This window comes from Ixodes scapularis, unplaced genomic scaffold (genome assembly GCF_016920785.2).
Source record: "Ixodes scapularis isolate PalLabHiFi unplaced genomic scaffold, ASM1692078v2 PGA_scaffold8__174_contigs__length_109621045, whole genome shotgun sequence".
Classification (NCBI taxonomy): domain Eukaryota; kingdom Metazoa; phylum Arthropoda; class Arachnida; order Ixodida; family Ixodidae; genus Ixodes; species Ixodes scapularis.
The window spans coordinates 95714805-95727319 of record NW_024609883.1 but is presented as its reverse complement, the minus strand read 5'-3'; the positions used below and the strand labels follow the sequence as shown (position 1 = coordinate 95727319).

The window sequence follows — 12515 nt, the reverse complement described above, 5'->3', positions numbered from 1 at the left end:
GAGCTTCGACGGCCAGGAGTTGAGACCCCGTGATGACAGCAACACTCATGTTTGCTCTCACTTTGACTGAGACTTCTAACCCCAACCGCCATGATTGCATCATTCGACGGCATGACGCCCCTGTGACATTTTCGGGTGCAAGTCTAGGGACCAGTAATGAGGGCGCGGTAGACAAACCAGTCGGAGACGTGCTCCAAGCACCATACCCTGCAAACTATAAAACGAGCGCACCTTTTTTTCTCCTCAGTTTCGCGCAGACTCCGAGCAGGGCAACGTTCCCAGGCTGCGTCGAGACCTGCAGGAGCTGAAGGGGGACCTGGGAGACATGAGGCAGGCCTTTGCCACCAGCCTGGCCTCCATCCAGACGATGCTGCACGACGCCGGCGAGGCGGCCGGGCGTGTCCAACTCTCGCTTGCGGACGAAGCGGCGGACAGCGACCAGCCAGACCTCGGGCTCACCAGGTGAACTAAAGGCCCTTTGGAATTTTAGTTTATTGGTGTGTAATGCACTCATTGTGGTCTTGCCATGACATGCAGTTATTGAATTCTTTTGATCCTCAGGACAAGGTAGGGAGACAGACTGTGATGGTGTCGCTTGCCTTTTTGGAACATTGTGACACCGCATGATACAATGATGTCATGTGACACTGACGTCCCAGGACACTGACACTGCGTGACATGATGTCAAATGACACTGACATCGCTTGTCACCATGACATCACGCGACAGGCAGAATGTCGCACGACATGACGTTGCCCGGAGTGCGAGGGAAACAGCGGCGCAGCAAAAAAGAGCAACGGGCACAGTGAGGCAGATTGGATCGATAAATGCTGCATTTTGAGCGCTTTTGGGACATGCCAAAGAGACGGACAGTGATTCAGTAGGGTGAAGATTTGGGCGAGTTGGTTTTGCATAGTGACGAATACGAAAAAAGCGCAAACAAGACGAAGGACAAGAGGAGACGTAGACAGACAGAGCGCTCAGAGGGCAGTGTTTCATTCGTGTTTCTCGTGCGTGTACCTCTCTTGCCACAGCCTCAACGAGGCAAGCAGTATTCGTAAGCAAACGGACATTTGGGTTATTCCGTCTGCCATTCGACGTCCAGGTCTCGGGACGAGGGCGTGGCGGGAGTCTCTGCGGCGCCGCTGGACTCTGTCGCCAAAATGGTGACAGACGACCTCAACCACCAGGTGGAGGCATTGCATCGTGAAAACGAGGGCCTGCACACGGTCCTGGCGAGCAGGCTGGAGACCATCGAACAGATGACAAACATAATTGACGCACTCAAGGCCGCACAGTGTAACCTCGGAGCCAGCGCCGAGAAGAGGTGAGACCGAGCGTTTTGTATTTCGTCTCGTCCTACGACAAACTGCAGTCGAGGTTACCGTGGAATACCGTACGAACACCGTTTCTCGAGAGATTGGCCGACCTGTTGTTCTGGCTAATAGACCCCTTTTCAAAAGTGTGCGCAATCCAAAGGCTGCTACGCTAATTACCCGAGTCCGCCGTTGCTCGGACACATGCTCTAGCGTGTATTGGACGCGAGTTGCATCGGCGTTCAATCTGAACTCTGCTCGGCTCGTATAGAAAACGAGTGCCGCGTCGGCATTCGGCGACGACTTTGATCCAATCGCGTGCTTTTTGCCCGAGAAATGGCGACTGCCATCGTTGCTCGATGAACTTTCAGAAAGGGTCTATTGTTTGTAAACTACGATGTCCGAAACATTGCCCACTACCGATTCCCGGCCAACGAACCAGATGCTTTGCGGCATCGGTAGGTGCCGAGTGAGCTCGTAGCAGGTTTTCACATCTTCGTCGCGCCCCAGAACTCGAGTTGGCCTCGTCCGCGAGCTGCGGTCGCAATGTCGGTTGACGTGGCGGGCAAGTTTGTAGCGCGTTACCGCGTGTTTATCGCAACGTAGAACGCGAATCTGTTGCGTCCACAATCTGCGATGTCGGTACGGTACCCGTGCCATGTGGTTGATAGCGTGTGCAGTGGTGTTTATTGGCTGGTTTTAAAAGACTTTCTGCCGTATCATTCCCAAAGATCTCTCAGTCGATTTTTTTTACCAATCATCTCTTCAGAATGGATGGGCATTCCTACGAGATTTTACAATACATCCTGCAATGTCCAGTTGCGGGCCAGATTAGAGACTTCGCGGTTTACTGCTCCGACAAGAAATATGCACATCCCCGAGCACCAAGATTCGCACGTCGAAGCAATATGTTATGCACTTTTTATATGGCACGTGGTTCCTAAAGAAGTAGAAAAATCTTTATTTTTTCTTGCTATTCAAAAGTTTTGAAATGAGGTACAGAGGTCATTAAACTTATCCAGAACGTGCAAACGGCATCATTTTGTCATGGGAGCGCTATTCCAGTGGCAAACGAAGAACTGCTTTACGATGTAGCACTCAATAGAACCGTCCAGGCATGGGAGGCCGCTTGCTGAACGCTGCTGGGTCGGGGACGAGGCAATCTGCACTTTTCGCCTTATTCAGTAGAAAAATAAAATGCTTACTTATTGAGTAATCTGATCGCTGACTGTTTTGTTGGTCTCCAATGCATCTTCGCGCAAAAAGGTGGCTATAGGTATACTAGATTAGCCAATTGGCGAAATTGCTGCGGCATCCACAGTGTGCTGCGATTGGCCTCCTCTGCTCTAGCAGTTCCGTTAAGCACTGCGTCGTAGAGCATTTCCTTGCTGCTCCCATTATAGCGCTCCCACGAGACAAGATGCCAACCACGTGTTTCGAGAAAGTTTGGCTTGCGCTGTTCTAAGGATGCAGGCAAGTGGGTTCGGGACTAAATTGGGAAAACAGCGCCCGTCCCGTCCACCACTTCTACGCGTCTTTGTGTTTGTTGCACTGTTTTCTCGGTTTAGAGCACTGTACATTTAGGCAGTGGTGGTGACGTAGACAAACTTGAAACAACTCCCAGATTGGCATTGGGACGGACGCCGAGGTTTCTTTTCCGAGGTTTCTTTGTGAAATGGTCAGTGTTGGCACTCTCCGAATTCAACACGCTGGCGCCATCTATGAGGCGACCCTGGTACCCCATCTCACGAGACTGAAGATTTTGTGGTATTTGTGAGATCGAATGCACATACTACCATGAGAAATGGTTGTTTATAACATGGTCAAAAGTTTTTTGAGCCAGTAGAGAAAGAATGATCTGTAAAGATGTATGGAAATGGCAAGCGTTCCACGGTTACTTGATGGATATTGTGGTCGTGCATTCTCTCGTCATAAGAAGTCGCAAGGGGTTGGAAGGCACTAAGTTTTAAGCTGTCGCAAGTCTGTGAACCAACCTTAAAAAGTTCTGAAAAGAAAAATAAAGTTTTTTTAACAGTCTGGAGTGGGACACGCATGTCAAGAAAAAAATGTTATGCAAAAAAAAAAAAAAAAGTTATTTAGAGCGATATTGACGGCGAGAGATTTATTTGCAATTGTGTGTGCCAAGTTCACGAAGTCATACGGAGCGGTCATTCGCTCTTTCGACCTCAATGTGAAGGCGAAGCCAATCCATTTCTCCTCCACACGCCCAAAATGCCGAGGGAGAAATCAAGTGGAAAGGAGGTGACGACCAACTGAATTGCGTCTTGCACCATCAATATTGCCCTAAAAAAATTTTTTCTTTCGCTTAAAATTAATTTTAACGTGCATGTCCCAGCCAGACTGTTTAAAAAAACATTATTTTTTCTTTTCGGGGGCCCTTTAAGGAAGGACACCGCCTGGGAATGTCAACTTTTGAAACGCTCGCTCATTCGGCGTGATACTTGCAGGTGGTGCTTGTAGCCATATAGGAGGAGGGCATGCGGAGTTCTGCGCCAGTGGTTAAGGAGTCATAAGTGTGTGAACCTTCCTTTACGACCTCTTGTGATATATTATGAGGAGGGATCACGCTGGCATCAACTATAAAGTGACCTTGGAACTGCAGTTCAGCCTTGTGAACCAATTTTATGAGGTATTACACCCCCAGAAGGTAAAGCATAGCTTTGCATGGAATCTGCTCAATGAATCTATCCTTGAGAAATGGTGTTGATGAGCACATATTGTTCTGGTGGAATGCATACTAAAACGCCTTTTGCCAATTATTATAAAAAAAAGTTTTTTTTTTTTCATAAAATATGCATTTTTAGATAAAAAAATAGTGAAAAGTTTTTTTTGTTTTTTTTTTACATTTATTAAGTTTTGCAAATTACCAGTTTTTCATAATAAAGGAACTTGAAAACGCAAAATCTAAGTTCGTAGGAACCAGCTCCATTAAATTGCGGCATATAAGCTGCAAATATTAAGTCTATCGATAGTTTCATTCTAAAACAATAGTTTTATTAAAATAAAATAGATACCAAAAAGTGGAACAGAGAAAAATGCATTCAAGGTGCTAGAACTTCTACCTTTTCTTTAACATCGGTGGAGTGAAAATAATAATAATAAAAAAATAACTATGCAGTGTAAACCCATAAAGGCCCTTTCACACTCTTGCGACTGCTTGCGACCTCTTAAACCTGGGTTCCTTATAACTTCTTAAACCAGAGAACACACTGGCGCCATCTATTGGGAAGCAGTGTAAACTCGGCGGTCCGGCATATTTTTTTTTATTTCTCGCGCAATATCCTTTCTTTTTTGGCTCGAAAAACTTTTGTCAATGTTATAAACGAGCCTTTCTGTGGGTATTATGCACATTTGACCTCGGAAATCCCGCAAAACCTTCGCTTTTGTGAAATGCAGTTCTAGGGTCACCGCATAGATGGCGCCACAATGTCAGTGTGTCCCCTCATTCTAGAAACATTTAAGAAGTTGTAAGAGATCTCGTCTCTCTCAGTCGTACTCGGTCGCAAGAGTGTGAACGGTCCTTCAATCTTTCTGGGAATACTCTCTAGGTGTTGGTGGATGTAAATATGGCATTTTTTAAAAATCAACATTTTTTTTGGGTAGTGTCTCCCCTTAATTAAGTGGACCTGGAATACTGCTTCGGTGCTTGCTGAAACGTTTCTTGGGTTGGATGCCTCGTTTCTCACAAGGTTGCCTTTGCATTCGTGCAAGTGTCTCTGCATGTACGTGTCAAGCCATTTTCTGCTTGCAGCAGCCAGGAAAACGTGGACCTGCGCGTGCGGGAAGCCATGCTACAGTTGGAGGTGCGCAGCCACGAGGCCACGTCGAAGAACCTCGCCTCGGAGCTGGAGTCCGTCCAAAAGGAAAAGAAAGAGTGCAGTGAGTTGTCGGCCACCGACCGCCGTGTTGACTGCGCTACGCTAGAACCAACGAATGGGCTGCGCTCGAGGCTGGTTCACGCACTTGCGTTCGCTTACGACCGTGAGCCTCAAAACCTCTTCAAATCTTTTACGACGAGCGAACACAGTGGCACCACCTATCGGGTAGCTGGGGAACACTTTTCACTTTCATATATTCGCAATATTTTTTCGTTCGTCTTTTTTTTCGGAATTGAGAAACTTTTGAGAACGTTATAAACAACCAGTTTTCATAGATAGTATGTATACGTTGGATGTTGCAAATACAGTAAAACCTCGTTAATTCGGATTTTATCAGACCGGCAAGAATGTCAGAATTATTCGAAGGTCGAAATATCGAATGGAAGAAAACTGCGCAGAGAGGTTTCCCTTTGAAGTATCGTTATTTTGAGAAGAAATCTTTTATTGCCGCCTGCTTTCTGGAGGACATTTTGGCGGAGATTACGACTTTTAGCGCAGTCAGGTGCTCCACCACACTCGCGCTGTCGGAGGCGTCGTAGCGAAATTCCTCGAGCACAACGAGTGCCTTCGCGGCCTCTCGTGAAGTGCAACGGGATGGGGTGGCAGCTCCTCACACGGACAGTCCTCATCTTCGTCCGAAGCACGTCCGTTGTCACATAGGGCATCACTGATGATCTGATCGTCCTTCGACTGATCAGCCACAACAACATTGTCATCAATTGCGAAGCAGTCGGCAAGTTGCGCTTGGACAGGAAGGAGACCGTCTAAATCGCCATCGTCGTTTTCTGCGATGTCTGGGTCTCTACCGCCTAGCAAGCTTCGAACCGAAAAAGGCCGCCGTGCTTAAAACAATTTGCGATCATCTCAGCGGGCATGTTGTTCCGCACGTACGGCCAAATGTGGATCGCGCTAAGGGGCAAATGTCTGCCCTGACAACTCACCGCTGCGAGGCCTCTTCTTGTTTCGGATGCGCCCCCTTCAGCAGCCGCTTTCTTTTCACGTTGAACTTCTCGCCCTCGAAGGCCCGTAAGATCTCGGCCTCATTTTTTACGTACGTGGTCGGAGTGCTTTCCTTGACGTCGTACCTTTCCATCATTTGTTGTCGAGAGACGCCGTGTTTCAAGGCCCTGGGTATTTCCAGTTTCTTCTCAAAATCCTTGGCCTTTTACTACCGCTGCTTCATTGGTAGCGCCACCATGGAAGTTGCTGCAGTTAGTTGTTGCACATGATGATGACATCGACGACATGCCAGGAGCATGCGAAGCAATGCGCCGAATGCGTGGCGTTCTAGAGCAAAACTGGCACGAACCCAACACAAACTGAAAGAACCATGTGTGCACCTCGGATGGATAGCAGTCATACCCTTTGGAACGGGCGGTAGCTTGCGCCATCTGCCGAATTCATCCGAATTAACCATAGCGCACCCTACTTCTTCCAAATTAATGAGCGTTGGGGCCTTTGACTAATACACATGTTTGACTGGGTCGGATCAGCAGTTAAAATTATATGAATTTGCGAATTAGTGGACTTTAAATTAACAAGGTTTTACTGTCCTGCAAAACCTTTGTTCTAGTGAAATGCAATTCTAAGGTCGGCTCATACTGGGGCGCCAGCATGTCATTGTCTTCTCTCGGTGTAAGGGATTACAAGAACTTGATCATAAGCAATTGCAAGTGTGTGAATGAGCCCTAAAAAAGCTGCAATGAAAAACTTTTTTTTTTCTAAAAGGCTTCTTTAAAAGGTCACATATATACAGTGCTAGATGTAATTTATTTGCATAATGTAGAGGTCGCACCCCGCTAAGCCTCGCCCCGTGTTTACATTGGCTTACATCTCTCATTGACTGGAGAGATGATTGGCATGGGAAAGGTTGGTTGTAAATTGGTGTCTCCGTGCCGTAATGGTATTTTAATCGACTATTCTTTTATGTTTTGAGAAGCAACTAATCAAGGTGGAGGCATTATTGTTTTCAAATGTATTCTAAGATTGCTTCTCCAGCTTTAGCTTTAGCTTCTCCGGCGTCTGCGGAGTGCTGAACAAGCGTAGCTCATAGAGCTCGTCAATTTGTATGAGTGCGAGTCGTTTCGAGTTTACAGAGGTGTTTAGAGGAAGGCCTCATCAACCGACGTAGTTTGCAGCAAAAATCTAGCTGTCGCATGTATGCGCCTTCGGAAGCGCTGTGTGGATGCTTGTTTTCGTAGCGGGACTGACCTAAGCCTAGCATCCCACATTCACTACTTTGATTGATCTGGCTTGATTTCTTTCTTTGCACGTGTTGATGCTGAATAAAGATGTTGATTTCCGTAAGAGCGGCCCCGCTGCTCTGTGAATTGTGCAACCGTCTTGATTGCGACCATGGTTTCAATACTAAGAGGATACCTACACAGGTAAGGAATCAACCAGGGCGTTTGGCTCGCTTTAAAGACCGACCAACGAAACCATTTTCCGCAAGGTAGGAAAATGCCCCCCGCACGCTCCTCTTTTCACCCTCTCCCAAAAATCACGTGACGGCAGGGGCTTCTTTTGTGTCGGCTTTTTCTGTAGGGATAATCCTCAAAAACCGCGAAATGAGCGGCTAGCTGCGAGCGCCACAACGACCTTGAGACGTCCAGGTGTCTTCCCTCGTTGACGCGGGTACGCTCAATCTGCGAGATTGAGGAAGCCAGCGCGACTGTACGCTTTTTCCCATGAGCTGCAGGTCCGAGGCCGCTCGGTCGGTGGAGATCGAGGGGTCGTGGTATGCGGGGTTCGCTCCAGTAGCCGCTTTCTGGCATCGCGCGGCTGCTGGAACCATTCCCGTGTCTGCGCAAGGATTGGCTTGCGCAATAAAGGGTTCAGGTCGTCGATAATACATATATTTTCGAAACTTATAGATCAAGCGGCTTTCCCTAATCTCTTCTTTACTGTTTGAAACACATCTCCTCTCATAGGTTGTTTATCTCATTTTGGACTCTTTTGCGTATTTATTCGTCCTTACCTCTCCTGGATGTTTGTTTTATTACTTGATAAAGACCTTTAAATATTGGCGCGAGCTTGCGCGATCAACGCTTTACCGGATTTATCCAAAATTGGAAAGATTGGCGTCAAGAGCGGTTGAAGAAGCAAACCGAAATCCTTGCTTCTAATGAAGACGGCACAATCGCAAGATAGGTCTTTGCTTCACTTGCCTCCACAACGCCCCATCGTTTGCACTATCGCAACTTCTCAATAAAATAGCGGTATACCACATTTTACTCATGGTTACTATAGATGTGGCCCCACAGGCTTTCCCGTTATCAGCGAGTCGACGTGTTAACGACCGGCGACTCTCCTGAGTGAGAATAAATATTATCACCTTCCATCAACATCCACCCCTTTCTCTCCCTCCACCCCCCCCTCCCCTCTTTCCCGAGTCGGGGAAGTATCAGGCCACTCCAGGAAGCAGCCTGCAGACTGCGCTTTTCAGCTACTCATCCTCAACACATTCGAAAGTGGAAATAAACATATCGCATGAGCGACGCCCAAATTATTTGCAACCTAAATAATGTGGCTCTACTGTTGGGACCCAATCAATTTCATCATCAATCATTATTTTTTACGATTTCATGGTAAAAGTGTGTTTGTCGTGATGCCACAAAAGTGGTTGATTCAAATTTTGCTGAAATACTCGCTCCTGTGACGCTCTAGTGCGTAAGGTCAAAGCACCCGAGGCAGTGCGTAATACTTTACAACTGTCGTTGACAATAAAATATTCGTGGGAAGTGCGTAAGATTGTTTACACCACAAAAGCGTACCTAAACACAACAAAATATCGCAATGGCAAAAAAAAAAAAAAAAAAAAAAGTCAGCTTGCGAAGTTTGTTGCTTTTATCTCTCTCTCTCTCTCTCTCTCTCTCTTCGCGCCACTACAAAAAATAGCGGCCGAGCAACGAAATTCTATCAAAACCTCGCTTCTTGGAGAAAGGACAGCAGGCTATATGGTAGTGAATTTGCCAGGGAGCTTGTAGAAATTATAGGCGACCATTGAACATAGCCTTTTACACAAATCATGCCCGGGATATTTCCATTTTCCTTCCACGGGATTAGAAGGAAAGACGCTGGGAGAATTCATGTGCATTAACATGCTGCTTCTAAAAGAAAGTACCAGATTTATAGTGCATGTCAATTTAGATGTAAATAGTTTAATCACTGTGCACAAACATTCGCGGCCTGGAGGATGACATGGAAGCATGACGAAAAGCAGCTTGCTGAAAATAGAAGTCTCTATTGCATTGCACTGGTGTGAAGAATTATTACGTATTTTGTCTTATTTCCGTGCCAAAATAAAAACAGCGTTTAGAAACCGAACCCTGTGCGTTTTGAGGAGCGCCGAAAGGACATAAACAAATCGGGACAACCTGAACAATACGAGGCGCCTTGCGTCACTCAGCTTTTCCTGGTTGCTTGTTTTTCCGGAGCCTTTCAAAAGGGGATGAAAAATTATGAACCAATTGACCCGACTTGCCACATTAGAGCAGTTCATTTTCATTACGACAGGCTCTCTTAGAGCGTCTTGCATAGTTCAGCTTGTACTGGTCCGTTTTTATTTGTGTGGCTTTTGTGGTGTAAACAATTTTACGCACTTTACACAAATATTTCATCCTCAACGACAGTTGTAAAGTATTACGCACTGCCTCGGGTGCTTTGACCTTACGCGCTAGAGCGTCACAGAAGCGAGTATTTCCGCAAAATAAATACGAGGACCTATTTCTCCCTTTGAATTGACCACTTTTGTGGCATCACGACGAACACACTTTCACCATGAAATCGTAACAAATAATGATTGATGATGAAATTGATTGGGCCCAACAGTAGAGCGACGTTATTTAGGTTGCAAATAAACAGGGCGTCGTTCATGCGATGTGTTTACTTCCACGTTCGAATGTGTTGCGGATGAGTAGCCGAAAAGCGCAGTCTGAAGGCTGCTTCCTGGAGTGGCCTGATATTTTTCCGACTCGGGAAAGGGGGCGGGGGGGGGGGGGGGAGAGAGAGAGAAAGGGGGGGATGTTGTGGGAAGGTGATAATGTTTATTCTCATCCAGGAGCGTCGCCGGTCGTTAGAAAGTCGACTCGCTGATAACGGGAAAGCCTGTGGGGCCACATCTATAGTAACCATGAGTAAAATGTGGTATACAGCTATGTTACTGAGCAGTTGCGATAGTGCAAACGATGGGGCGTTGTGGAGGCAAGTGAAGCAAAGACCTATCTTACAATTGTGCCGTCTTCATTAGGAGCAATAATTTCGGTTTGCTTCTTCAACCTCTCCTGACGCCAATCTTTCCAATTTTGGATAAATCCGGGACAGCGTTGATTGCGCAAGCCCGCGCCAATATTTAAAGGTCTTTATCAAGTAAGAAAACAGACATCAAGCAGAGGTAAGGACGAATAAATACGCCAGAGTTCAAAATGGGATAAACAACCTATAAGAGGAGATGTGTTTCAAACAGTAAAGAAGAGATTAGGGAAAGCCACTTGATCTATAAGTTTCGAAAATATATGTATTATCGACGACCTGAACCCATTATTGCGCAAGCCAATCCTTGCGCAGACACGGGAATGGTTCCAGCAGCCGCGCGATGCCAGAAAGCGGCTACTGGAGCGAACCCCGCATACCACGACCCCTCGATCTCCACCGACCGAGCGGCCTCGGACCTGCAGCTCATGGGAAAAAGCGTTCGGTCGCGCTGGCTTCCTCAATCTCGCGGATTGAGCTTACCCGCGTCAACGAGGGAAGACACCTGGACGTCTCAAGGTCGTTGTGGCGCTCGCAGCTAGCCGCTCATTTCGCGGTTTTTGAGGATTATCCCTACAGAAAAAGCCAACACAAAAGAAGCCCCTGCCGTCACGTGATTTTTGGGAGAGGGTGAAAAGAGGAGCGTGCGGGGGGCATTTTCCTACCTTGCGGAAAATGGTTTCGTTGGTCGGTCTTTAAGTTAGTCCAGGTATGTTCCCATCATTTCGCTTCGAAAGGCAAGTAGCTCTCAAGTTTTGCAGTGCACCTGGCCTGCTAGAGCGAAAAATTTGAGCTCACGTTTTAATTGTGCATCTTGACGCCTCGCGGATGTTATGCGAAAAAAAAAATAAGAACATAAATGCTGAAATGACTGCATATTTATTGTGTTGCTTTTTTTAGTCCTCTCGGTCGCTTTTTACCGCACATCGACAGACGTTGACAGCAGCTTGTATTGGACTGTTGCTCGCGCATGATGGAACGCTAGAACGTCGCTTTCATGCTAGAGTCTTGAGAGTTTTGTAAGCTTTTAGACGGGGGGGGGGGGGGGGGGGGGGGGGGGGGTCGGGGGGTCGGGGGTCGGGGGTCGGGGGTCGGGCAGGGCAGGGGCGAATTGCACATGAACGAAGGCGAAAGCAGACGCCGACAGGCAGCGTTCATGTCAGCATTTTTCGGGCATGGCAGACGACGATTGACGGGTGGTGAAATAGCAGAGAATGCTGAAGACTGCCGCGCGTCTGCTCGCACAACTATCAGGCGTTGCCAGATGCCAGATTAGACGCGCCGGATGTCGTAAAAAGGAGACACCAGGCTTGTTTGCGTGTTGGGCCGAGTAGCCAAGCCAATCCAGTAGTAATGGGCGGGGCAATTGATTTGTGGGCGGGGCTTAGAGCGGGTTGTGACCTCCACCTAAGTTGAGTAAAAACGTAAATATTTTGCGATTTTTTTTTTTGTGGTAAAATTATGAAATGAATATAATAAGTGTTTTAAATAAGCTTTAAAAAAATGTTTTTTTTTTTCTCTTGTAGTGTTCCTTTAAGTCATCTCAGAGTTTTTCTTTCGTGACGGCAGACTGGCGACTCTGGGCCTTTGTAATGTTGCCGGCTGTTGGTGTCGATGCAGTGGGAGGACAAACATCTCCCTTGCAGTGGGTGTAATTGCGTCGCTGCGCAAGCATGTCGCCAACCTCGAGGACCAGCAACAGGTGTCCGAACGCGAGCTCAGCGTTCTGAGGAAAGCGGTGCGTGACATCGAAGAACTCAACGACTCCCTGGAACGGGAGATGCAAGAGATGTGCAACGCCAGCATGCAGGTGAGTCCGCCAGAGTGACGCACAAGCTGACAAACCGGCGCTCGGCGCCGTCAGCGCGGAGCACCGGTTTGTCGGCTTGCGCGTTTTAAGCGCCGTCAGTGCTTAAAACGCGTATCCAAACTTGTGCTTCGGAGAGCAGCATAACTAAACGTCACGTCCCCAACAAATCGCATATACACAAAAAAACAACGAAAGAAGTAAGTTTTACGAGCCAACTTTGACGCTAAGCAGCCAGACCGT

General features: G+C 47.3%; 1 protein-coding gene across 1 annotated transcript in view; it reads left to right on the top strand.

Moving 5' to 3' along the window:
* LOC8029650 (rootletin) overlaps nucleotides 1–12515 on the top strand; it is an 83113-nt gene that overhangs the window by 13984 nt on the left and 56614 nt on the right. Inside the window, exons 7-10 of the mRNA XM_029995331.2 lie at nucleotides 248–462; nucleotides 1106–1327; nucleotides 5089–5216; nucleotides 12112–12275. Of these exons, the coding sequence (XP_029851191.2) occupies nucleotides 248–462; nucleotides 1106–1327; nucleotides 5089–5216; nucleotides 12112–12275 (729 nt within the window). The remainder of the gene's footprint in view (nucleotides 1–247; nucleotides 463–1105; nucleotides 1328–5088; nucleotides 5217–12111; nucleotides 12276–12515) is intronic.